At 60.7% G+C, this 24,429-nt stretch overlaps 1 protein-coding gene across 3 annotated transcripts in view; it reads right to left on the reverse strand.

The window, feature by feature from the left end:
- ZFHX3 (zinc finger homeobox 3) overlaps positions 1-24,429 on the reverse strand; it is a 234,169-nt gene that overhangs the window by 143,054 nt on the left and 66,686 nt on the right. For all 3 annotated transcript variants that reach the window (XM_055144986.1, XM_055144983.1, XM_055144985.1), the window contains exon 2: positions 3,166-6,035. In XM_055144986.1, the coding sequence (XP_055000961.1) occupies positions 3,166-5,989 (2,824 nt within the window). In that variant the 5' untranslated portion in view covers positions 5,990-6,035. The remainder of the gene's footprint in view (positions 1-3,165; positions 6,036-24,429) is intronic.

Raw genomic sequence — 24,429 nt, forward strand, 5'->3', positions numbered from 1 at the left:
GGGGGAACCAGCATGTTTGCTGCTGACGCCATCCACCAAACGGCCTGGGGCCAGCACTGGCAAGAAGGCCTCCTGTCTTGGGCCCTGTCCCACTCCTGCTCTAGAAATGTGACACCTGGAGGAGAGGCCCCACCCCCCACGGGAGCTCTACCGCTGACAAACCCAGAGTTTCCGAACCCCGGGGCCTGAAGGGGCAGGGGGGGCCCATCCTGGGGACCCTCACTCGACTCATGGGGAATTTGGGGTGCCTCCACCCAGAGAACTTCAGAGGGCCTTGGGGACATGGCAAAGAAGCACACAGTCACCTCCCCAGTGTGCCCCATCCATGCTGTGCAGGGAGGCTCATGAAAAAAGGAAATTTTTAGAATTGGCGACAGAACCAGGAGGCCTATTCAATCCAGCAGGTGCTGGTGTCTTGCGATGTCCGCTTGGGGGACACGGGGAGAACCCTGGGAACTGCCCCTTTCTCTGGGCCGTGCTAATAGCCTGCAGAGAGAGCAGCAGAGCAAAAGGCTCCCCCAGAATCACAGGGTCCTGGGGCCGGGAAAGAGCAGGTGGGCAAGAGCTTTGTAAGCGGGAGCAGGTTGCAACACTCCCCGTGCCCCCTGGCAGGGAGCCCGGCACAGCTCGCACCCCCCCCCACACCCCTGCAACAGCCTCCAGGTCGCCCAGAGGGGCCTGGGATTGGCTGCTTCTCTCCACGGAAGGAACTGGAGGGCACGTCCACTCAGGGGCAGATGTCAGCATGTATTAAGGAGCCACACCTCAAGCCCTCAGTCCTTCTGGCACCTTCTGCAGGATCGAGGGCACCGAGCCACCGGTCCCTGCTGACGTTCAGTGATGCCGGACACTCAGAGGGCTGCTGGGATGACCTGGGTCAGTTCCTGAGGACACGTTCAAGTCCTGAGCCAGGGAGACGGGTTCACAAGGCCCGAGCATGAGCTTTGCACGCAGGAAGCCCGGGTTCGAGCCCCAGCCCCTTCTGCTCCTCCTGGAGAGATCCCTGAGCACAGAGCCAGGAGCAGCCCTGAGCACCACTGGGTGTGGCCTCAAGTCCAGAGGAAAAACAGTGATGGCAGGGGTCACCTGCACATGAGGCTGTGGGGGTCGCCCAGGCCCCCGGGGATGCCGGCCGCCACTTCCGCCACGGGCCACACAGGTCGCTCATGGTGGCGACTGAGTCCCAGACACTTGGTCTAAAAGCACGAACCTCCCCTGGGTCCGAATTCAGCCCGAGTGAGAAAATGCTGCCCTCGGAGGGAACAGGACTCTCGCTCTGGCCCAACGCAAACCCATCTGTGCTCGGGGTCTCCATTCCACCCACGCTGTGCTTCGCTTTCCTCCAAGATCGGCCTCCTCGAGAACAAGAAATCCCCAATTCCAAAACTTCCCTCCGGGGAGGGTAGGGGGGGATCTGAGTGTCTTGCTGCCCTGCCCCGAGTGCCTTCCCCAGGGCGCCTTCTGGGGGACACTCGTGACTGGCGCCTGTCAGCCAGTCAGTCCCCTCTCTTTCGGCAGCTGCAGGCTCATGCTCTGGAGTCGGCCAGAGCCCAAGGAGCCACACTGAGACACGCAGCAGGGTAAGCGCACAAGGCGGACCGAGACACAGCAGGGGGACACAATAAGCACTAACCCACCACACAAAACCACACTAACAGGTGCAGGTCCGGGCGCTGGCCTTGGCCTAAACCAGGCGGGAAGAAACGTGGTCGAGGACAGGCCCTGGTGGAGAACGGAGAACAGCTCACACCCTGTCAGCGGGAGCGAGGGGGTCCAGTCTCATCCAGGCTATGAGACCCAGGGGGTCACCTGAGCACAGGAAGTGGGTGGGAGAGGGGTGGGCAGAAACTCAACCAACGAATGCACCCCCTGACCACCACCCACACACACACACCCTAAAAAGAAGTGCCTCTGATCCTCTTGACATCGAGGCGTGTGGTTTTCAACACTCCAACGCTATTGCTTCCATCCTAGCCATAGGCCACAAGTCGGCTGGGCAGGACTCAGCGTCCAGACAGACAGTCGACTCGCCTTCTCTCCCCGTGGCCTGAGACGCCCGCCGCCAGGAAGGGAGCAGGATTCCAACTTCGCTGTCCCCGGCACACCGTTTTAGCACGCAGGCGGGCGTTTCTCATTGCATCACACCATGCCTCCTTTACTGTGCCCCGAGCAATCAGATTCCTCGTGATGCCGATCACCAAACACGTGTGGAAAATGGATCCGGGGGCTAGGGGGACAGGGCAAGCATCCCTCCATAGGGGTCCCCAAGACCCACTGGAGCGGGCTGGGGAGATCACACAGGAGTCACATGCAGCCAAGCTGGGTCTGGACTGATCCCAGAGCACTAGCATTTCTGCCCCATACACAAAAGGAACCCAGCATCTTAGAGCCCAGCACCCAGAGCCAGCCCTCGGTGACAGAAATGAGGACTTCCTGTCACGGAGATGATGAGTCCAGCTATAACATCATGAATCGTCTATAAGGGGCCAGAGAAAAGGTGGGAGAGGGCATAAGTGCTTGCCTTGGATCCGGCCAATCCTGGTTGGATATCCAGCACTGCATATGCCCCCTGCACACCACCAGGGGTCGCTCCTGAGCACACCACCAGGAACAGTTTCTGTGCATCACAGGGTGAGGCCCCAAACCCTCAGTCCTTCCGCCCCCCATAAATAGCATGTTTCTGAAGTTAAATCAAACCCCAGCTATAGTGTCCTGGAGTCCCCACCAACGAGGCGCCTCCAAGACCATCCCCCCTCAAAGTTTCTGATCACGGTGGCAATTTTTCAGAGAGACCCCAAGATGGGGAAAACAGAAAGGGCGACCCAGGAAGCCAAGGAACCCGAGGGACGAGCCAAGGAACTCTTCCACTGGAATCCCTGGCACGCGCCAGAGGCTCTCGGCATCTCAGTGGCAGATACCAATAACCCCAAGGCCCCACCCGAGCGAGGGGTCCGACGGAACATGTGACCCTCGAACGCACCCCCCTCCCAACACACACACACACATTCCAGCAGGGCCCGGCTCAATGGCGTGAACACAGAATCGTGCTCAGGGGGCAAGAGCCCGCGGGCCCTCAGCCCCCGGCCGCCCTGGGTTCAGCGGGCACCAAGAGGACCAGCAGGGGGTGCATGGTGGGGGGCGGGGAGGGGAGGGTGTGAGCCTCACCTAGAGCGGGCGTCATGGCGGCCATGGGCCCGGCGGGGTCCAGCTGGAAGCCGCTCATCACGAACGGGGCATCGGAGGTGGCGCTGTCCATCTTCAGGTTGGGCAGGCTCATGTTCTGGGCCAGGTAGTACTGGTAGAGCTCGGCCTCGGCGGGCGCGGGCAGGCTGCCCAGGCCCAGGTGGCGGCCGTGCTGCATCTGGCTCATGTTCTGCTGCAGCAGCATCATGTTGTGCATGTGCTTCTCGCTCGTCATGTGGATGCGCAGGTTGCGGGCCACGTTGGTCTCGTAGTCGCACACCTCGCAGCGCCACGTGGGTTTGGTTTTGGGTTTGGTGGGCGAGGGGGCGCTGCAGGAGCTGCCCATGTTGGCAGCAGCGGCTGCCGCGGCCGCAGCCGCCGCCGCCGCCCCGGCCGCCGAGTGGCTGAAGACCTGCTCGCCGCCGCCGTTCTGCAGGTTCTGCATGTTGTTGAGGTGCTTGTCGGACTGCATGTGGATGCTCAGGTTGCCTTTGGTCGTCGTGGAGTAGTTACACACCTCGCAGCGGAAAGGCTTGTAACCACACGTGTAGCTCTCGCCCCGCGCCAGCCGCGGGTGCGGCTGCCCGCTCTTGCAGTAGACGCAGGAGCCGCCGGGCTCCGGGTGCTTCTCCTTCATGTGCGCCTCCAGCGTCTGCTGGTACTTGTAGTGCCAGTTGCACTTGGGGCACTTGAGGGTCTTGCACGAGTTGCGGGAGTGCATCATGGTCATGTGGCCGCCCAGCGAGCGCGACGAGCCCAGGACCGTGTCGCACTTGGGGCACTCGACGCCACTGCCCGCCGGGCACTCGCCCCCCACCCCCAGCTCGCACAGGGAGCCGGCGTGCGGGGGGTGGGGCACGAAGCCCCCGTCGTCGCCCTCTGTGCTTTCATTTGGTTCCGGCGCTGCGGCACTGTCCTTATTGGCACTTTCGTCGGCGAAGTCCAGCCTCCGGCCGCCCTCTGCCACCCCGGGCCTGAGGCCCTCACTGTTAAAGCTTAAACGATTCCTCCTGTTCGCACCATCGAAGACAACAAAGGAAGAAGCGGAATTAGAACTAGTAGAAGCCGTGCCCCTTGACAGGGTCTGGAGCACGTTAGGCATTAAGGGGGAGTGAGAAATGCTTTGGTTTGAGAGAGCAAGGTCCTTTTTGCTGCCACTACCTGCCGCCGCGGCCCCCGACTCCCCGGGGGGCCTGTCGTCCAGCTCGCCCTGCAACTCGCTGGCAAAGAGTCCTTTGCAACCCTCGTCCTCCTCCTCCTCCTCTTCCTCCTCCTCCTCCATCTCCTCCTCCTCCTCCACCTCCTCGTCCTCCTCCTCCTCCTCCTCCTCCTCCACCTCCTCCTCGGCGGGCTCTGCCTTCTCCGAGAAGCCGTCAGGATCGGCCCCATCTTGCTTCTCGCCGTCGGCCGCCCCCGAGTCCTTGCCCTCTGAGGATTTGGTAGGGCTGGAGGCCAGGGGCCCCAGAGGGACTGAGGTAATGGGGGTCTTCAGGACCGAGCTGGTGAGCCCGCCCAGGTTCAGGAGGGTGCTGGGAGTCAGGAGGCCGGGCTGGGGCTGCTCGGGGCCGGCGCTGGCGGAGGCGCTGGCCGCGGCGGTGGGGGGGCCGGCGGGGAGCGCCTCCTCCCCCTCCATCCGAATGCCGCTGAACTTCCCGTAGAAACTGTGTCCGGGGCCCATGAGGTTAGCGGTGGGGACGAGAGAGTGAGGAAAGTTTTTGCTTTTTGGTTCCAGGAAGCTGACGAGGGGCTCCTTGTCCTTGCCGATGCCCTGGATGATGGCGGAGATGTTCTTGTGGCCCAGGATCTTGCGCTCGTCCTCGCTCAGCGTCATGCGGTGGTCGTGCACGGCGTGGGTGACGAAGGAGCGCACGTAGCCGAAGGAGAGCTTGCACAGGAAGCACATGAGGATGGGCTTCCGCTTGCCGTACAGCACGAAGCCGTCGAACTTGGACAGGTCCACATTGTCGGGGACATCTTTGGATACGCAGGAGCTCTTGGCGGAGCCGTCGCTGTTCAGGTAATCCTGGTGGCTTTTGTGACGCACGTCGAAGACGCGGAAACTGTGCAGGACGGGGCTGAGCCCCGCCAGGGCTGAGGTATTCGGGAACGCCTGGTCTGGGCCCTCAAACCATTTCCCGAAGGATGAGGCTATGTGGAACGTATTGATGATCTGGGGGTAGGAGGGCGCCGCCCCCCCTGCCGCCGCCGCGCACGTGGGGTCCCCGGCGGCCCCCGACAGGGAGTTCAGGAAGAGCGAAGGGAGGGCCCCGCTGCCGCCCCCGGGGCCGCCCCCGCCGCCGGGCCCCCCGCTCTGGGCCAGCTGGCCCAGGCTCTCGACGATGTAGGCAGAGCCGTCCGGCTGGTAGACGATCTCCCCAGCCAGGTTCTCCACGTCGCTCTCCTCGTCGCCCTCCTCGCTGCTGTCGCTCGCGCTGTCCTGGAGCAGGGGCCGCGGGGGGCGCGCGCTGGGGCAGTGGTGCTCCATGTAGCTCTGCAGGCTGGCGAAGGAGGCCGCGCACTCATTGCAGCTGACCTCGGGGGCGGCCGCCGGCAGCGGCTCGGGGGCTGCGGCGGCGGCGGCAGCGGTGGCCGTGGGGGCCCCGGGCGGGGTGGGGCTCTCCGCCAGACGTTCATTGAAGGGGGGCCTCAGGCCGTCCAGGGGCCCGTGGCTCTCGCTGGCGGGCGGCTCCATGCTACCGGGCTGGTCGGGGAGGTGGGTGCTGTTGAGTTCAGTCCATTGCTGGTGCTGAGGGAGCCCGCACCCATTGTCCTTCCCCGAGACGACGGGCGAGTCACAGCCTTCCATGGCGAGGCCCGCGTGGAGCTCTCATTGCACCCAGTACGGATTGGACCTGAAGGGCGGAGGCCGGGAGGGAGGAGGGAGAGAGGGGAAGAGAGAGAGAAAGGAAAGCGGTTAGGAGGGCCGAGGCTCAGGTCCCGCACGCAGGCTCCCGGGGGCAGGGCGCCCCGGCAGCTGCTGCCCGCATCCCAGACAGGCGGCAGGCGGGGGGGCCCCGGGACCCCGCGCGGCACCTGGGAGAGGCTGGGGGGAGGGGCAGGTAGGTGGCACCCTTGGGGATGGGGGGAATGCAGGGCAGGGGCCCGGAGGTTCCCCACTCCAGGTGTGGGCCACTCGGGGGCTCCGAGCAAGCACCGCCTCAGCGTCAGGACACCAGGCCACGGAGGAGGCAGAAGACGGAGGGAGGGAGGGCAGGAGGGAGGATAGGCCGAAGGGGGGTGGGGTGGGGGCGTGCCACGGCAGCCCTGCAGGGTGGACGGAAGGGCAGCACACGTGGCCGACGCGTCTGGAGGGGCTGGGGGCCGAAGGGAGGGGGATTCAGCCCCCATCCCAGGGAAGGACAATAAAGGTGCGGGGCCAGCAGGCGAACCGACCCATGGCGGGACCTCTGGGCCGTCACCCTCCTCAGGAAGGCCACGGGGCTCGGGGGGCAAAGCGTACAGACCCAGGCGGCTCAGCACAACCCCTCGGCGACCATCAACTGCATCCGCCCCCTCAAGGGCCTGGGCACGCCATCCCACAGGCGACGGGCGGTCAGCAAAACCGGGGCCCAGGCCCTGCCCCATCCATACCCTTGGAACCAAAAGGCGGGTGTCTTCCGTCTCCTCCCCCACAAAGCTGGAGAACACCCTTGCGTGTGACTCAGCGGGCTGCAGACTAAAAATAGGGAGGAGCAGGCTGCAGGCCGGAGGTTTCAGGGAAGAATGGGTCTCCTCGCATCCCAGAGCCGGCCATGCGCGCGCGCACACACCACACACACACACACACACCATACACACACGTCAGCACCCCTGCCCATCTCAGATCTGGCCATGCACACGCGCACACACCACACACACACACACACACACACACACACACACACACACACACACCACACACACACGTCAGCACCCCTGCCCATCCCAGAGCTGGCCATGCACACGAGCACACACCGCACACCCCACCACACACACACACACACACACACACACGTCAGCACCCCTGCCCTGCTGGCCGGGCTGTCAAGGAACTCAGCGACCGCAGAGGCGGCAGCTGGGCCCGAGCCCTGTTCCACGTGGGCCTCTCAGCTATTAGCCCCCAGACCGGCAGCTGCCCTCCAGCCCGGGGGCCTTTCCGTTTCCGACTCCAAAGTGCCACAGAGCGGAGCTTGCCCTCTCAGACCTGTATCCCCGGGGAGAAAGGTCTCCTCGGCTCACTGGCCACCCGGGGCCATGTCCTGGCCCTGCTCCCAGAGCAACTCGGGGCTAAGCGTTCCCCCCAACAAATCCAGGCCACCCTCCCCTCACGTCACCTTCCTCGGCAACACTTGGCTGTTTCTCCATCCACTGTGTCATTCATACCCGGCGGGTGAAGGATGGAGGTTTGGGCTCCCTCCCACCCACCCCTGTCTCTCTCTCTCGCTCTCTTTATTTTTTCTCCTTCTTGGAGAGTCTTAACTGCTCAGCAAGCCAACAGCTCCCCCTCGGGAAAAGACAGGGAAGGCAGGTTTACCAGAAGGCTCCAGAGAAGGAACTTTTAAGAACGCGCGTGTCCTGCTTGGTCTGGGACGCATGCGCGCACGTGCCCGCCTCTCTGCAGGTACCGTCAAACTCCATCACAACGAGACTCTGTGAGCCTGAGGAGAGACGCTATTGATTTCAGACCGGGAGGGACCACGCGGAGCCAGAGCGAACGGCCAGGGCGATGGATGGCGCTTCCTGGCCTGGCTTAGCGGGGCTGCAGGTGCGGGCCGGGCAGGGTGCTCCTGCAGGACGCGCCTGATTGGCTGGGCGACGTCTGACTGACAGCGTGGGCCGGAAAGGTTGGCAGGCCTGAAGGGGGCGGGAGGGTTAACAGCCCGATTGTAAAATCAATGTCATAAATGCTTGGTAAGTTACAGGAACATGCGGGAAGGGGAGGCCACGATTGATAAAGGAGAAGGGCTTTGATGCTTCACCAGGGACTTGCGCATCGACAGCCAAGCCAATCTCCTCTCCAGCCCAGGCCGGGCCGAGAAACCTGCAAGCGTTTACCAATTAATTGGTGGGCTTTCCTGCTCCGCCCGTGTCGCCCTCCACAAATCATCCAGTTAAGGGGCCGGAACTTTTGAAAACTTGCCTAAGTCAGATGGGTTTTTTTTTTTTTGGGGGGGGTGAGGTAGGAGGATGGTCCAAGGAGTGTTCAAGAGTCACAAGGACCCGTCCCAGCAATTACAGGCAGAGTCGAAGGATGAGGTACAGCTGTTCCCTGCGTGGGACATCACAGCCACGTTGGGGGCTCTCCAGGGACACACCCAGCTGTGCTCCCGGCTGCAGGGGATTGCACGGTGCCCTAATCCCACAACCAGCTCTGCAGCCCCTCACTCAGCCTTCGAGTCCCAAACAATGCCATGGGGGCCATCTCGGGAGCCAGAGGGTCATGCCAGTCCCCAAGATGAGGGAGGGGGGGACATCCAGGGAGGGGGGGAAAGCAGGAGCCCCTCACAATGTGTTCGGAGCACAGCAGTCAGGGGAGCAGCCCCCAGAGCCTCGCAGAACGTTGCTACCCAGATGCCAGGTGTGGGGACCCACGGCACCTCCTGTCCGTGAGGGACAGAGCAAACTCTGGGGCCAGCCCCCACAACAGACTCTGCATTGTATCGCGGCCCCCAGGAGAGGCGCTTAGGTGCTGCAGACGCAGGGCGGGTGCTCCCAGGACTGCCTGCCCCACTGTGCCTGGCACCTGAATGAGCACTCACACGCGTGACCAGGCGGCGGGCATTTGGGGTCCCACACGAGCCCCTGGGAAGAGCAGCGAGGGGGTAGGCAGGAGGCTCTGGAGCCCACCCGTGGGGGCCTCCCACTCCGGGACTCTGGAGCACCCCTGGCTCTCGCCCTGCGACTCTCTCTCCCTCCCGCTGTTTATCAGGCAGTCGATAAGGAAAAGGTAGTTCTTACTTAAAGGAGGCAGAAGTCAACTCGGCAGGTCGATCGGCGCTGTCTGTAAACACGGTTTCCCGTAAAATCAATGCGCCTCGGTGAGAGCGGGCGGCCTGGGAACCGGCGGGTCCCCCGCGCTTACAGCCAGCCCCCCGCCCAGGCTCTGCGCCCCCTTCCTCATCCCTCACTCATACCAGGACCCGCTCACATGTCACCTCGCAGGCAGCGTCCACCCCAAAACTCCCTTCACACACAGATGTGCGGCCCCCCCCCCCGGCCACGCGCAGCGGCTTCTCTTCAGGCTCACAGTTCAGGGAGGCTCTGCCGACACATCTCCGGAGACTTCCAACATCTTTATCAGGAAGCGTCTCCCCCCACCCCCCACCAACAACCAGACCCGCCGGGATCCTCTCCCACACAAAAACTCCCCTAGGCTCCCCCCTCCCGCCCCCCACCCCCTCCTTGCCAATATCCAACTCTGCATTCTGCAAAGATCAATTGGCTCAAAAGCGCAAAGGGGCAGCAAGTCGCCGTGCCCAGCGCCCCCCCCCCCGCCACCCCCCTCCCCGCCACCCCCCCCATTAACAAAGCCATCCATCACCCTCTTTAGGGAGAGGATAGGACAGAGTTATCACCTCCCCGTGGGGAGATAGGGCCCGACGCAACAGTTAGGGGGGAGGGCTGGTGCAGGAAGGGGAGGGGGCTCCCGCTGTTGCTTCAGCTCCTGGAGAATTAAACATGAACAGTCGCACTGTGTAATTTTAAATTGTTAATTAGCACAGGGTTAATTAGGCGGTCCTTTCACAAGAGGCTGTTTGGCAGAACACCAAGAAGGCAAACAAAGGGGTAAGACAAGCGCAGGACTGGAGGGGAAACTGTTGCTTCAGTGCTGAGGAGCTCGACGGGCCGTGCCTACAGGCAGAGGCTGGTCAGCTCTGCCGCTCCCCGCTCCCCGGGCCCGCTCGGCTGGAGGGACGCCACCTCAGCCCCCTCAGCACAGCCTCCTGCGTCCAGGAAACACCCCCAAAGGTGCAGGGCAACATCCCCTTCTAATTAACAGCCCAAGGAATTCACAGGGATTACAGCTCATCTCGAGCATTTACAGTGTGTGTGTGTGTGTGTGTGTGTGTGTGTATGTGTGTGTGCGCGCGCGCGCGCGCGCGCGCACAAATAATCTGATAAAACCAGAAAACTTGGTTCGAGAGAGGCGCGGGTGAGGAGGTGCCGTGCCTGGAAGCCACAGCAGGTGTGGAGAGGGGTTCCGTGGGTTCTGAAGGGACAAGGCTCGCGCCCGGCCATCCGGGGACCTGCACAAGCCTCGGGGCAGTGGCCTTCACTGCACGCCCGGGGGCCCGTGCTGGCCGCGTGTGGAGACAAGTTGAAAGCCGCTGGTGTGCAGGCCTGTTCCTCACTGCAAGCCCTGGGCCAGAATGCCAGGCAGGGGCTGGCCCGCCGCTGTGGAAGGGTGTCGAAGGCTGAAACACAGCAGCCACCGCGGGGCAGATGCGCTCACGGCACCAGCTCTTCCCCCACGGAGACTGAACTTTCCAAACCTCCCCCCCAAATCCAACCGAATGGACGCCATGAGGGCTGCGTGCCCCGGGGTCCTGGCAGAGCCCGCAGGCAGCGCCCCATTCCCAAGGCCCAGCCCGGGCCACTTCCTCCTCCTCCTCCTCAACGCAGGGACCGAGGTGCTGCCGCCCAAGTCCATGCGCAATAGAGGGCAGGGCCAGCAAGGGCCATCACCAGGCTGCGGGGCCCACGCTCCTGGCCACACTGCTGCCTTCTTCTTCCATGTCCTTCTCCAGGAGACGCCCAGAAGGTCCCCACACCCAACACGCACGGTCCCCTTCTTTAGGTCCTTTATCCCCATTTTAAAGGGCTGGGCGGCAGGTTCCAGAGACGATGCACCCGTTCCTCTGCTCCTCACCACTGACTGTGGAGCTAAGAATCAGATGCCAGGGGGCTGGAGTGATAGCACAGCGGGTAGGGTGTTTGCCTTGCACGTGGCCAACCCGGGTTCAATTCCCAGCATCCCATATGGTCCCCTGAGCACCACCAGGAGTAATTCCTGAGTGCATGAGCCAGGAGTAACCCCTGTGCATCGCCGGGTGTGACCCAAAAAGCAAAAATAAATAAATAAAAGAATCGGATGCCAGGGATGTGCCTTCCACAGTCTGGGGGTGGGCGTCCCACACAAGGACAGGTCCCACGAAAGGGGGTGAAGAGCAGTCAGGAGTAAAAAAAAGTCCAAGGCTCAGCATGGACCCAGAGACAATGCCGGCTGGAAAAGGGCGTGAGGGGACACCAGGTACTCCCAAGGTGCCTCAGTATCAGAACAGATTCGGCAGCTGCTGAATCACGTGGGGCAGGGGAGTGAGGGGTGGCAGCGCGCGCTGCTGAAAATGGGAGCCCTGAGAAATCAGCAATTAGCCGTAGGTTCCGTAAGAAAAGTCAGGTCCAATAAAGAACCTCACTTTGATTCAGTGATGTGAGAAATGCTGGCAGGAACGGGTTATTTTGCATTTTACTAAGGGATTCTTAAGTCGGGCAGAGAGATAGGTAAGCCACTGGACTTGTAGGAGTCGACGCGGCATCGGTTGTCCAGATGCTGCCAGAAGTCACTCCTGAGTGTAACCCAAAATATAAAAAGCAAAACCAAAGCGTATCGTTTCTTTGCTTTCAAACTGGCAGACACCTCCCCTGTCATACTCTACCGACTTCATCGGTGGGGGGGCCTGCCACCGCCTGGCTCAGAAGGCAGCGCGTGCCCAGTGCCATGTTCTCGGCCCGTTCCTGTTTAAATCAAGAACCCCAGAGGGACTGGACCCAACTCATAAAGCAACCTGCAGAGCACAGAACGCGGCAAGGACAACAATTGGTGGACTCAAGACTGCAGAAAACGGAAGATACGGACGTGGTGTGGGAACTAGCCCAGAGGAACGCCAACCATGAGGCTCCACAGACAGGCCCCACGGAGGCCGGGCCCTCCATCCAACCAGCAGCGGACAGCAGAGACGTCCAACCCGCACCCCCGACACATCCGGCAGATGACAGACATGGCTGTGGCAGCCCACGGTGCAAACGTGATCCCAAGAGCTCGCTGGCCCCTCCGTCTTCCCTGCCTGTGTGCAGAAAGCTCCTGTCCACTTTCTGTCCACCCAAGGGAAACGCCTAAACGGGGCCTTGGACAAGCAGAGCGGTGTCAGTAGCAGATGGCCGAGCAGGACACTGGCCTCAGCGACAGGAAGTCCTCCCTGCCGCCACCTGCGGCATCACCCAGCTGCCCGAGTGGAAGGTGGACCCCACGCTGCACCCCCCGACTCTAGGAACAGCTGGGCCCGGACTTCCTCCGGCCTGCCTCCCGGGTCCTCGGAAGGTGAAGAGCCCGTCATCCCCATCTGCCCAGCAGCCACCTCTCTGCTCTGTGCCAGCACCCAGAGTGGCCGCCCAACCAGTGCCTGGGGCTCGCTCGGCCGCCCAGACCTCTTGACTGACCACTCTGTTCTGACCGCCAGCGGCTTCAGAGAAGGGTGTATGCCTGGCTCGTCTCTGAATGCTCCTCATTGTAGCCGACACTTCATAAAGAATGAAAAGGGGGCTGGACGGAGGATGGGAGTGAGGCCTGCGCCTACAGGCAACCAGCACTGACTGGATGGATCCCCCGCACTCGGGATCTCCTGAGCATCGCTGGGGGCGGCCCTGGGGGCCCGGGGCAGCCCGAGCACCACGGGCCCAAGCATTGAACCCCTGGGTCTTGTGGGCGGAGAATCTCTGGGAAGGAGCCCTGACCGCCTGAGCACTGCTTGGGAGTCTCCCTCCCTGTAAATAGTTCTAATTTAAAGACAGGTGGTTGACTGGAATCAACCCCAAGTGTGTGTGGGGTGCAGAGGGTAGGTAAGAGAGGGGAGTGTATAACAATAATAGCTGGAAATGACGCTGAACAAGAACTGAGTGTTAAAAGTAGATAAAGGGATATACCGGGTAACCTTTCAGTATCTGTGTAGCAAAGCACAATGCCCCAAAGGAGAGGTGGGGCGGGAGGGGGGAGGAAGAAAAGTACCTGCCATAGAGGCAGGCTGGGGTGGGGGGTGAGTGGGGACATTGGGAGGGAAACTGAGGACATTGGTGCTGGGAAATGCACACTGGTAGAAGGATGGGTGCTGGAGCACTGTTTGACCGAAACCTAATCATGAAGAGTTTTGTAAGGGTCTACTTCACAGTGATGCAATTAATAAAATTAAATTCAAAATAAAGATAGAAGGACAGGGAGGATTAAGGTAAGGGGAGAAACGGCATCAGCTGGAGCTGGCAGAGGGGGAGAGACAATCCCTATCATTCTTTCTTCCTCGCCCTCATCAGAAGAAATGACTGGCACAACCATTCTCCACTCATCAGAACCAGGCCCATGTGGAGAACGGGCTGGTGCTTGGGCTGGGGCAGGGCTTGTCCACACTGAGCCTAGAGCCCCTCTGGAGCCCCTCAGACTGTGCCCAAAGGGTATGGGGGGGCTCCCGCCTGTCCACATCCGGGGCAACTGAAGAAACTTAAACGGAGTGAAAGACTGTTAACGACTCAAGTCCAGGCGCGCCGGGCCCTGCTGTCCTGTTTCAAAGAAGAAATGGGAGAAGAGCGCGTTCTTCCTCCGGGTAGAAACCCCAGGGTCTCCGGGAGGGCGTGTGGGGTCCCTGGCAGAGCGGGCGGGGAGCACATGGGTGGGCACTGGGCGCCCTGGGAGACTCTGAGGAGAGACCGGATATTTACACGGCTGCAAGGCTCGCTCCCACAGGATGTTTGCTAATTACAGAAGGGAAAACAATAACTTTACAGGGGAGGAACCGGCAGCACCACCTCCAGCAGGGATGGCAGTGAACACCCTCAGGAAGGGGACAGAGACATCATGTGCCCCCGAGGACATCGCATGCCTACACCGGTGTTCCTGCCCCAGACACAGACCCCAAGCCCAGCTCCCGGGTCGTGGCTGTGCAGGGGGACCCCAAGCTCCTCTGAGTTTTTTTGGAATCACGAGACCAGAGAGACGGGCTGGAGAGCTGATTCAGGCTGAGGAAGTCCAAAGGGACACGGAAAATGAGGCTCCAAATGTGGGGCTGTTCTGATGTGGGACAGCTGTCAAAATCTGAGGGTGACCTGTGAGCTGCGGGGCGGGGGGGGGACGGTTAGGGGGTACCAATGCTCATTTCCTCATCCTGATACCTACTCTGTGATTGTGCATCTCCCTCTCCCCGCCAAAGACACAGATACTTTTATTAGAGGTGGCAGGATGGGACTGGGGGCAGGGAGGGGAGGGGGCGTTATTTCTCTATTTCCAAAGGGCTTAGGGAAAAAAAAAACAACCTTTGTGTATCTATCTAGACCAGCAGCAGAGAGATGTAAGGAGACAGTACACACCTGGGTGGGACCAGGGTGGAGGATCCAGAGCAATCTCTGTGCTATTATTACAACTTCCCTGCACCTCTGAAAGTCTGTCAAAACGAGAAGAAAAACAAAGGCAAGCATCCGATCTAAGAACTCTTCATACTGAGCTCCCCCAAAAAATTACTCATAAGCAGTCCACCCACCCCACTCCCCACATCCTCCTGATCGTGTGAGACTCACTGCTGGCTCAGTTGGCGAGACGCGGAGAGGGGCTGCGGGCGGCAGTGGACAGAGCCAGCGTCCCTCCCTCCGGCCACGAGGTTCGGGTTAGAGCCCTCTGGTTGGTGGAGAAAACACACACGGTCATCCCGATGCGGGCAGGATTTCAAGGAACACAAAGCTGAAAGGCATTAACCCAAGGCATCTGGGATGCTGACCGAGGACAGATTTCCCTAACTTGGTGAAAAGTGGTTCTAAATATAAGGACAAGGGCAGCCGCCACGGGAAAGGAACGTCCTGGCCAGGGCAGGACGGAGTCCAGACGGAAACGCAGCAGAGATGAAAACACACACAACCACCAGGGCCCTGAGAGAGTACAGGGGTTAATGCACTTGCTTCTGCACACAGACAACCCCTGGTTCCACACCGAGCGCCACAGATGGTCCGCGGAGCACCACGAGGAGTGACCCAACTCCCTCAAAAATCAAATAACGATACAGATAGTGAGTGAGCTGCCCTGCCCAGCCCTCTGCAGAGAAGTGAGTTCAATGCAAAGGCCCCTGGATCCTGCAGCAAGGAGAAGTCTCACCCCAGGGGCTGAAAGACACCCCTCACTCGTGAGCCTGGGACCTACCCAAGAGCCAATCAAAGCCCCTTCCATGCACAGGCGCAGCGGGGAGTGTCTCCTGTGCAAGCTGGCTCACGGTAAGATGCTGGGAGGTCTGATTCCGTCCACTCGGTAGCAATTGCCCAGGAGCCTTCAGAGGGACTCCTTGGTAAAGCCAGAGAATGCTCACGTGTGTGAACAGATCTCTCGGGCGTGTATGTAACTGTCACACTGTGTCACACACACACACAAACACACACACGGGTCCCGCTGCCCGGAAAGCCCAGGGTTCGGCCAGGCCTGGGCCGCGTGTGTGCTAACGAGTGCATCTGCGCTATTTCCAGCGTGAACATAAATCAGCCTGGAAGGGAAAACTGCTAGCTCAGTGCCTTCTGCAGGGAAGCCACAGGCCCGAGATATTCTGGTTACAGTGCGGCGGCGAGGCGGGGCCGGGGAGGAGGGTGGAGCAGGGATCAGCCTCAGACCAGGAGCCAGGGCTGTGGGTGTTGGAAGGGATGAGCTGGTACTTGGGGCGATGAGCATTTTTCTACTATATATGTAGTTCCACCCACAGCTCCACGGCCACCACGCCCATGAAGACAATAATAAAAACTCAAACTCGGGGGCTGGAGCCTAGCACAGGGGAGAAGGCGCTTTGCCTCGCGGGCGGCCAACTCAGGTTTGATCCCAGCATCCCACATGATCCCCGGGTCCTGCCAGGAGTAATTCCTGAGTGTGATCCCTGAGTGCCCCCTGGTGTGCCCCCCAAACAAACAAACAAAAAACCTGTGAAACTACCTGGGTTAGTGCTTTAAGATTCTGCTTGGATTCAAACCCGGGGTCTGGGGCGACAGACCCTGCATTAGGGAACTTGTATCCCAGCTCACACCTTCCTCAGGCCCTCCCCCACGCATCTGAGGGGGCAGGCATGGGGGGGCGGGGCAGGGGTGTGGGTCAGCAGAGTCCTCTGGAAGCATCTAACCCCCTCCCAGACACACTGCAACTCCTCCTCCTCCCCCTCCTCCTCCTCCTCCTCCCCTCCCCCCTCCACTCCAGGCAGATGCGTCTCCCCCCCCCCACCTTCACTCACCCCATCCGGCTGCTCCCCTCTGCCAACCTGGACGCCTTCCCACGCTGTCAGCCTCTGCGCCAACGCTGTCTTTGCCAGCACCCCCAAACTTTTCATCTCCTCCCAATTTCCTCAAAATTCCTCCCCAAAGCTCCCATTTCTCATCTCTCACTACGCGGCAGCAGAGCCAGAGACGAAGTCGAATCGTGCCATCTGGCCCACTACAGTTTCAATCTGGCAGCCCGGGATGTGAGATTTATTCTAAATAATTTCTCCTGATTAAAGTCGCGCAAGTTCATTACTTACTCCCCCTCCCCCGCCAACCCAAGCGCCAAAAAAAAAAAAAAAAAAAAGATCTATACAGGAAGACTCAATAGCTCAAATGCCACCAGCTGGGAGCCAGAGAGGGATTGGGGGGGTGGGGGGGAAGAGGGGGTAACTGACGATTCTCAGCTCTGTACCTTCTAGTTCACCAACCTGGGAGGGTCCCTGAGCCTGGGGCTGCCCTGCCCATAGCAGGTGCGGGCGTGACATGAATTCCCCTCCTGCACCCACCTGGCCAAGGTATCCTTCCGGCCATCCCTGCCATCCTACCGTGAATGGACGTCTCTAATAACAAAAACATCACCCAAACGGGCAGCGGCTATATCACTCCTGCCTTCACAAGGCTGGGCACGCTTCATGGAGCCTTTTAAATGGGCATTGATCGCTTCATTGCATCCTTGCACCATTTTACAGGCGAGGAGACAGAGGCCGGGGCTTACGCACCTTCCCCGGGGCCCCTCCAAGCTCCATCTGCCTGAGAGAGAGAAGGCCCTGTCGCCCAGCCCGCCTCGCGCCTTCCTTCTCTCAGAGGAGCCCGGCTCCTCCCCACACTTTCTTTCTTCCTCCCCTCTCTCTTTCTGGCTGTCGGGCCACACGTGGTGGTGCTCAGGGCTCACTCCTGCCAGGCTCGAGGGACCATATGGAATGCCGGGAATCAAACCCGAGTCTGTAGTGTGCAAGGCGAATAATACCCTCCCTGCTGGGTGAGGCTCCAGTCCCTCTTTCGCTTTTTTGGTGTGTGGGGGAACCACACCCAGTGGTGCTGGGAACCCCAGGGGAGCTCAGATGGATGCCTCAGGGATACCGGGGCAGGACCCAGAGACGCTCTGGGGCCCCTGTGTGGTGCTGGGGGTCAAACCCCGGGCCCGAGACACGCTCGCCATGCACGCTGAGCCAGCTCCCAGCCCTCCACCTCGATTTCTTCAGGACGTGGAGCTGGTGGGGACAGGCGGGCTCCCGGGCACCGACCCACGCTCCTGCCAGCCCGCGAGCACCTCCCCACCCGCACCGCCGCCTTCAGCAGTACTGGGTGTTATTTTTCCTTTGCGTCTTGAAAAAATAAAGCTGTTAATTTGGCAGGCAAGGCAGGGTGTCTCGTTTTAACTTCGACTTCTAAGACAGAGCCCATCTGAACGCGATGATCCGTGAATCCTATACCTCCCCCGTGAGCTGCCTGTTACTCACGCTGGGGAGTGATCTGAAGGCTTTCGAGGATTTGACAGGGGTTCCCCCCGTGAGACTCTCCATGCCGTTCCAGCACCCTGAAGAGCACCGGGCCGGTCTGAGCTCACTCCCAGGGCTGGCTCTGGCCACGCTCTCTGTCCTTGCTCGGGATCCCACTTCCGGTGACGTGTGGACCCGAGCCGGGGAGATTACACCTCACATACAGCCTATTTGATCCCCAGCACCACACAGGGCCCCCCAAGCCCCAGCAGGAGTGATCTCTGAGCACAGAGCCAGAAGGAGTGTCTGAGCATCGCTGGGTGTAGCTCAAAGACCAAAAAAGAAAAAAGGAAAAAAAAAATCTATATCTAGTGGCTCCTGCCTCCTTTACTTCCGCAGCACCCGCCTCCCGAGGCCGGGCAGCTCCTCCGGCAGGCAGACAGCCGTGCCGGCCCCCAGAACCACAGCCCAGCACACGCCTGCTCCCACTGCACTGGGCTCGGAGCGAAGGTTGGGTGCCCTCTGGCACCAGCGGCCTCTCCCATGGTGGCCAGTAGCCACTCCCTCCACTTTCAGGGTCACCATCTCTGCACGGCTGGCCCCTCTTCTCTTCTCCACAAAGGTGTTTCCCGAATTCTTCCACAAAACTCCCCGTCACCTGACCACACTGATGGTCTCCCTGCACCGCACCCGCCCCCCACCGCCCACTCATGCAGCCTTTACCCACCATCATGCCTTTGCTCCAACTCTTTTATATTTTTGCTCTTTGGGTCACACCCAGCGATGCTCAGGGGTTACTCCTGGCTGGGCACTCGGGATTCACTCCTGGCAGTGCTGGGGGACCACATGGGATGCCAAGGATCGAAGCCAGGTCAGCTGCATGCAAGGCAAACACCCTACCCGCTGTACTCTTGCTCCGGCCTCTTGCCCCAACTCTTATCTCTGGGCATCGGCGCCCTTCCCAGCTTCTGTGATTTTAATTACCAAAATTTCAGTCGATGCTCCCCCACCCCTACCCCAAACAAGGCTTTTCCATTCCTGTTTAATGGGCCTCAGAAGGCCTGCAGGTGGCCAGCGGCCCGCCACGCCAACACGCATTCAGCCGGCTTCAACATGCTCCAACACGATGCCTCCAACGGGGCTCCTGGTTCCACCTTGGATTCTGGAAACCAGGAAGGAAAGGCGAGGCCAGCTTTCCTGATGACACAAGGTCACACGCTCTTCTCCGAGAGCCAGCTGTGGGAGCACTCAAGCACTCTGCAGAATGGTGTCCTTAGTGGCGACCCCCGCCGCGAGTCCGCCACCGCCCTCCCGGCAACAAGAGAAGGAGACACAAGCCCAAACTGGGCCCCTGTCATCATCTCTACCTTCCCGTCGCTCTGGGCTCTGTCCCTGCCGCCCAGGCTCTGACGTCCTAAGGCTTCCTTGACATTTAACCAGGCTCCGTTTCTCTACACGCCACATTTATCCTTGCGTGGGGCCGGGGAGACGGTGCTCAGAGCTGGAGCACGTGCTGGCACGCAGCAGGGCTCAACCCCTAGCAGTGCGGGCTGCCAGGTGTGGCCCCATGGGGGCAGGGGTGGGGGGGGGGGGGTCAAGCCAAGCTGAGACATGCTTGAAGAACACACAAGCTCCAGTCTGATACGGGCAGCCAAACGGCTGTCACTCACGCCCGCCACCGCCTCTCCGTTCCGTACCATATCAGGAACCACGAGCCCGTCTGTCTCAGAAGGATGCTCTCTCTGGCTTTCACCTCTGTGGCTTCCGTCTCTCTCCGGCCTGACTCAGGCGGCCAGAGGGGAGAAGGGAGTGCGGACCCCAGAACCACAGGAGAAGGGAGCGACCTGTCGGCGTCTCTCCCTGGCGCCGCGCAGAACATGCGGTGGACACCCCAGACCTTCCGACTCCCTCACACACTCTTTGTGAAGAGACAAAGCTGTGGCCTTTGGGGAGCACTCGCTGAGCTCAGCATCACCTCGAACTGACCACCGCAGACCCAACTGCCCCGGTTCTGACACTCAGACACGACAGCTGGGGGCTTCCTGTCTCCCTTCCTCTCCCCAAACCCCAGCCGTGCTGGGTGCACAGAGGTGGGGTCGCTCAGTGAGAGAGAGATCCGGGAGAGCCAAACGGGTCCCTTAACATAATTCTGTTAGGGGTGGGGGGGCTGAGCATCCAATGACACACCCGTGAGCCTCTGGCATAAGTACGTGGCCCACAAAAAGGGTTTCCTAGCCACGCGCGCTGGGTCGGTGGGATGATGGGGCCTGAACTTCCCCGATTCTCCATGGGCGGCGCTGAGACCACAGCGCACTGGACGGAGCACAGGAGGCGCTGCTGGAGTTCAAGGCTCCCAAACCCAACACGGGCGGAACCTGGGATGCAGCTTCTAGAAGCCTCTGGGGCTTCCCAGGCCTGTGGGGAGGAAAAGGCTCAGCGCTTTCCCTCCACTGACCTCCAGGAGAACAACGCAAAGCCCGCCAGAGAGGCCCCTGCTGTGGGGAGGGCAGTGGGGAGGCGGGCAGGAGAGGGCGGCAAGGCTCAGCACCGCCACAAGCCAGGGCCACCCCACACCCCCCGCCCCCCGGGAGGCCCAGGGTCACTGACAAGGGCCCAAGGGAAGACTCCCCGCCCAACAGCCAAACCATCCCCAGGGCCCCCTCCCGCGTCTCAGGATGGGGCCCTCGGGAGGGGCGCCCTCATACACCCCCCAAGTTATATGCCTTCCGAGTGCCCCCAACGTCCCCTTTGGGGGCCCTCCCTGGTGGCCAGGTGGAGCCCACTCGGGAAGACGGCCTGGAGACCCCCGTGCTGGAAAGGGCGCCCCCTTCTGTTTGCCCTCAGTGCCTTGAAGGGACGCCCAGGGAGCTCGGGTGGGGGCAGGCAGGGAAACCAACCAGGGGCTCTGTTCTCACAGCCCCTCCTGCTGCCCACTGGTCATTAGGAAGTCCATTATTTGCACTGTTACTTTTAATCAAGAAAACCAGATTGAGACATATTTACCATTGGCCACTTCAAAGCCCAGCCTTGGGAATCGGACGGAACAAGAGAGGAAATTTCTTCAAGTGAAAGCACCCAAGAGTTCACACTTCCTTAATCTTCTGGAAGTCTGAGCCCCCTCGCCCCCGCCCCCAACACACATACTCAGGAGAAAAAATAAAAATCAAGCGGCTGTGGGTGACAGCAGCCGGAACCCTGGCAGTCTTCCTCCCCCCGCCACGCCACAGGCTGCTCCGGGCCCCTGGGCTGCTGGGAAAATAGCGCCAAGGCCACGGTCAATGGTCCTTGGATTAATTATGCTCCAAAGTCTCTTCTCGGAGCACTGTGAAGGCCCCACACTTGGGTTTGGGAACCAGTGTGGTCACATATTTTTCCTTAATGGCTTCCTGCACGCCCTGGTGAGGGCTGATCCCGGGGGGAGAATTGCCAGTTGGAGCCATAAATGGGATCAATGGAGATCAAGACCCTGGCCAGGCGTCTGGGAGGGGAGCAAAGAGGGATTCGTGCCAACACACACACACACACACACACACACACACACACACACACACACACACCCCACACACACGGGAAAACAACGAGCACCCGGAAGGCCCCACCCCCCACTTTTCCCACCCCGGCAGGCTCCCCTCACTAGCGCCAGTGGCGGGGACCACACTTGGGTCCCTGGGAGGTTCCGGCACGACACCCCGGGATGAGCAGGATGTCACTGTGGCCAGGAAACGAGAGTGCTCCCTTTCCTGTGTCGGGAGGAGTGCGGGGTTCTCGCCCCACGGGCTGCGGTGCTCAGGTCCTGGGCGCCCTGTCTAGTGAGGGGCGGGGAGGGGGGGGGGAAACACACAAAAACCAAATCACTGTTCTCCTGGGTTTGATCTGTCCACACGGCCACTGTGTATCGAAGCCCCCGTACACACCACAGCCCCCCTGTCCAATGGCCAAGTAGCTGTCTCTCGCCGGAGGCCGGACAGGGAGGAAAGGGAGAATGTCAGAGCCAGAACAGTGGGCCCAGCTCACCTTCCCCTGGCCGCTGAGCCTGGCGGGCACCCCGTGGCAGTGTCTGCCTGCTCGGGACCAGAGCCTGCCCCGGGCGCCAGCAGTGGGCACGGAGTGAAGCTCTGGCAGCCGCTGCCCTGAGACACCCCCGAGACCCCAATATCACCACCGCACGCGCACCCCTTGGTGCCTCCTGCCGGGTCCCCTGGCACTCTCACGCCTCGCAGGGATCTCAGCGCCAGCCACAGAGCAGCGACCCTGAAAGTCCATCCGGGCTCTGGACGCTGACCACGTCCCGGCGGCTCCCCCGCCCAGGGAAGGGCATCACCCACGCAGAGCCCTGGGCTGGTTGAGCCCACGGCCGTGGGTGGCTTCTCCTCCCGTGCCATCAAGCAGCGCAGTGACAGAACCTCCTTGTACAGGGTCCTCTCGGGGGCCCTGCACAGGCCCCCGACATCCTCACCTTCCCCCCCTAATCCTCAGCCCCACTTCGATGGCCTCACTCCCCCTTTGGGAGGGGCATGGGGGGCGAGTCGGGGGCTGTAGGGGTAGGGGCTTGAGACCTGAAGGCAGAACATCCCAAGGCAACGGTCTCATCAAGAGGTGCTGGGACTGGCGTGTCCCTGTGTCCCTGCTCTCTAGGCCCCTCGGTGGGGCCCCAGGTCGTGACTGAGGGCTGAGTTTCCACAGGCACAGAGGAGCCCGGAGTCTCGGAAGCGAAAGGCGCTGAGGACTCGAGGCACTGGGCTGAGTGCGCCAGCAGCTGTTCCTGGGACCATCTGCTTCCCTTTCCTGCTGCAGACTGGGGGAGCGGCTGGACCTGCTCCAATTCATGGAGAGTCTGTCTGCGGGGGGGGGACTCGGGGGAGAGAGCCGCAGATGCCAACGTGCTGTGATCCTGGGCAGGGAATCCCGAATCCGACTGCCAACCAGCCGTGCACACGACCGAACGGGGTGTGTGGGGGGGTTGGGGGGGGGGGAGACAGAAGGACTAAGAAGATCTTTTCTGTCTCGTCTTCATTTTTTCCCCCCTCCTAAGAGAATCTTTCCAAAGTCTCCACGGCCCAGCCTGCCCTGCCTCCGGCATGGAAAGTGTTACTCAGCTACAAGGCCTCTTGCTAATTGTGGGTTTTTATTTTTATTTCCTATTACCCTCTTGCACGCCTGATGAGATTATTTTACCGGAACTGACACAGCTGGAAGCAGCAGGCTTACGTGGAGCCTCTGAGGAGGTGATGCAATTTCATTTTCATTGATCAGAAATCAGCAGGGCAGTAAGTGATGGGAAATTCCATTAGAAGAAAACTTGCAAGCCATGAGCCTCAACTTCCTTGCCACACCCAGGACCCCCCCACCCCCCCACCCACACAGGCCCTCACACTTACCCAGGGGTCTTTGGCTTCCTGTGGGCCAAATCCCTCACACGAGCAGAGGATGGGAATAGACCGTGTGCTGTGCCCGGGAAAGGGTTGAAGCAAGATTCCTTCCACCCAGCTCGACTTTTCCTGGGACAGGACCCTGGCAGACTCCTGCCCCAGAAGCCTGCAAAGCCAAAGCTTCGAGACCTTTCCAGGTGTCAAGAAAGGAGAAGCCACTCACTGAACACCATGGCCAAGATACCCCTGACCACCTGCTGACAAGCCCGAGCCACCCGCCGCTTACCAGGCACCAGTCGCGTGGCCATTAGTGGACACTGCCCACACTCTGGTCCTACCCTACCACGCCAGGGTGGATCTCTCCTCTCATGCCCAGAGAGGCTCAGCTACGCCAGGCAGAGTATCCACTTTGGTCCACGGGTGCCAAAGCCTCCCTGAGAGTAAGCCCAGAGTCCCCCCCCACAGAAGGAGAGGGGCTAAGGGGTGGGAAGCCACCACAGCCGCTGGCAGTGTCTCTGGAGAAGCTGCTAGAATCAGTGTCTCTGATTGTCTGGTCTGCATGTTCCTGGATAAAGCAGAGGGCAGCTCCTTCTGCGGTCTCCTCTGTCACCATCCTCATCGTCCCAACCACAGCAGCCCTGGTGGCTGAGGCTGGACCCAGAGATGACCTGGGGAAATGTGTAGGATGACTCCTGTTTTGAGACGCCCCCTGCCCTCAACTCTCTGCCCAGCAAATCCTGCTTCACTCACCAAAGGCCTATGAAATACACACACACACACACACACACACACACACACACACACACACACACACACACACACACACACACACAAACACACACACACACACACACCCATTCAGGAAAATAAGTGCTACTCCTCCCCCGAAAAAATCCCAGATAAGCACACTTCCTGTTTGAGGGGACAGCAGGTAGGGAGGCACTTGCCTTGCGCATGGCCAATCCAGGTTCGATACCCAACATCCAATATTGTCCCCCAAGCACCATCAGAAGTGATCCCTGGGCACAAAGTTAGGAGAAAGCCCTGAATACTGCCACCCACGGCACAAAAACAGAACAACAACAACAATAACAAATCACTGCCCACGTGACTCACCGAGTTCCAGTGGTCACCTGAGACATGGATGGGAGTAGCGCCAGGTGACGTCACAAGATTAACGCTGCTTCAAACAACTCCCT

This window comes from Sorex araneus, chromosome 8 (genome assembly GCF_027595985.1).
Source record: "Sorex araneus isolate mSorAra2 chromosome 8, mSorAra2.pri, whole genome shotgun sequence".
NCBI classification, from domain to species: domain Eukaryota; kingdom Metazoa; phylum Chordata; class Mammalia; order Eulipotyphla; family Soricidae; genus Sorex; species Sorex araneus.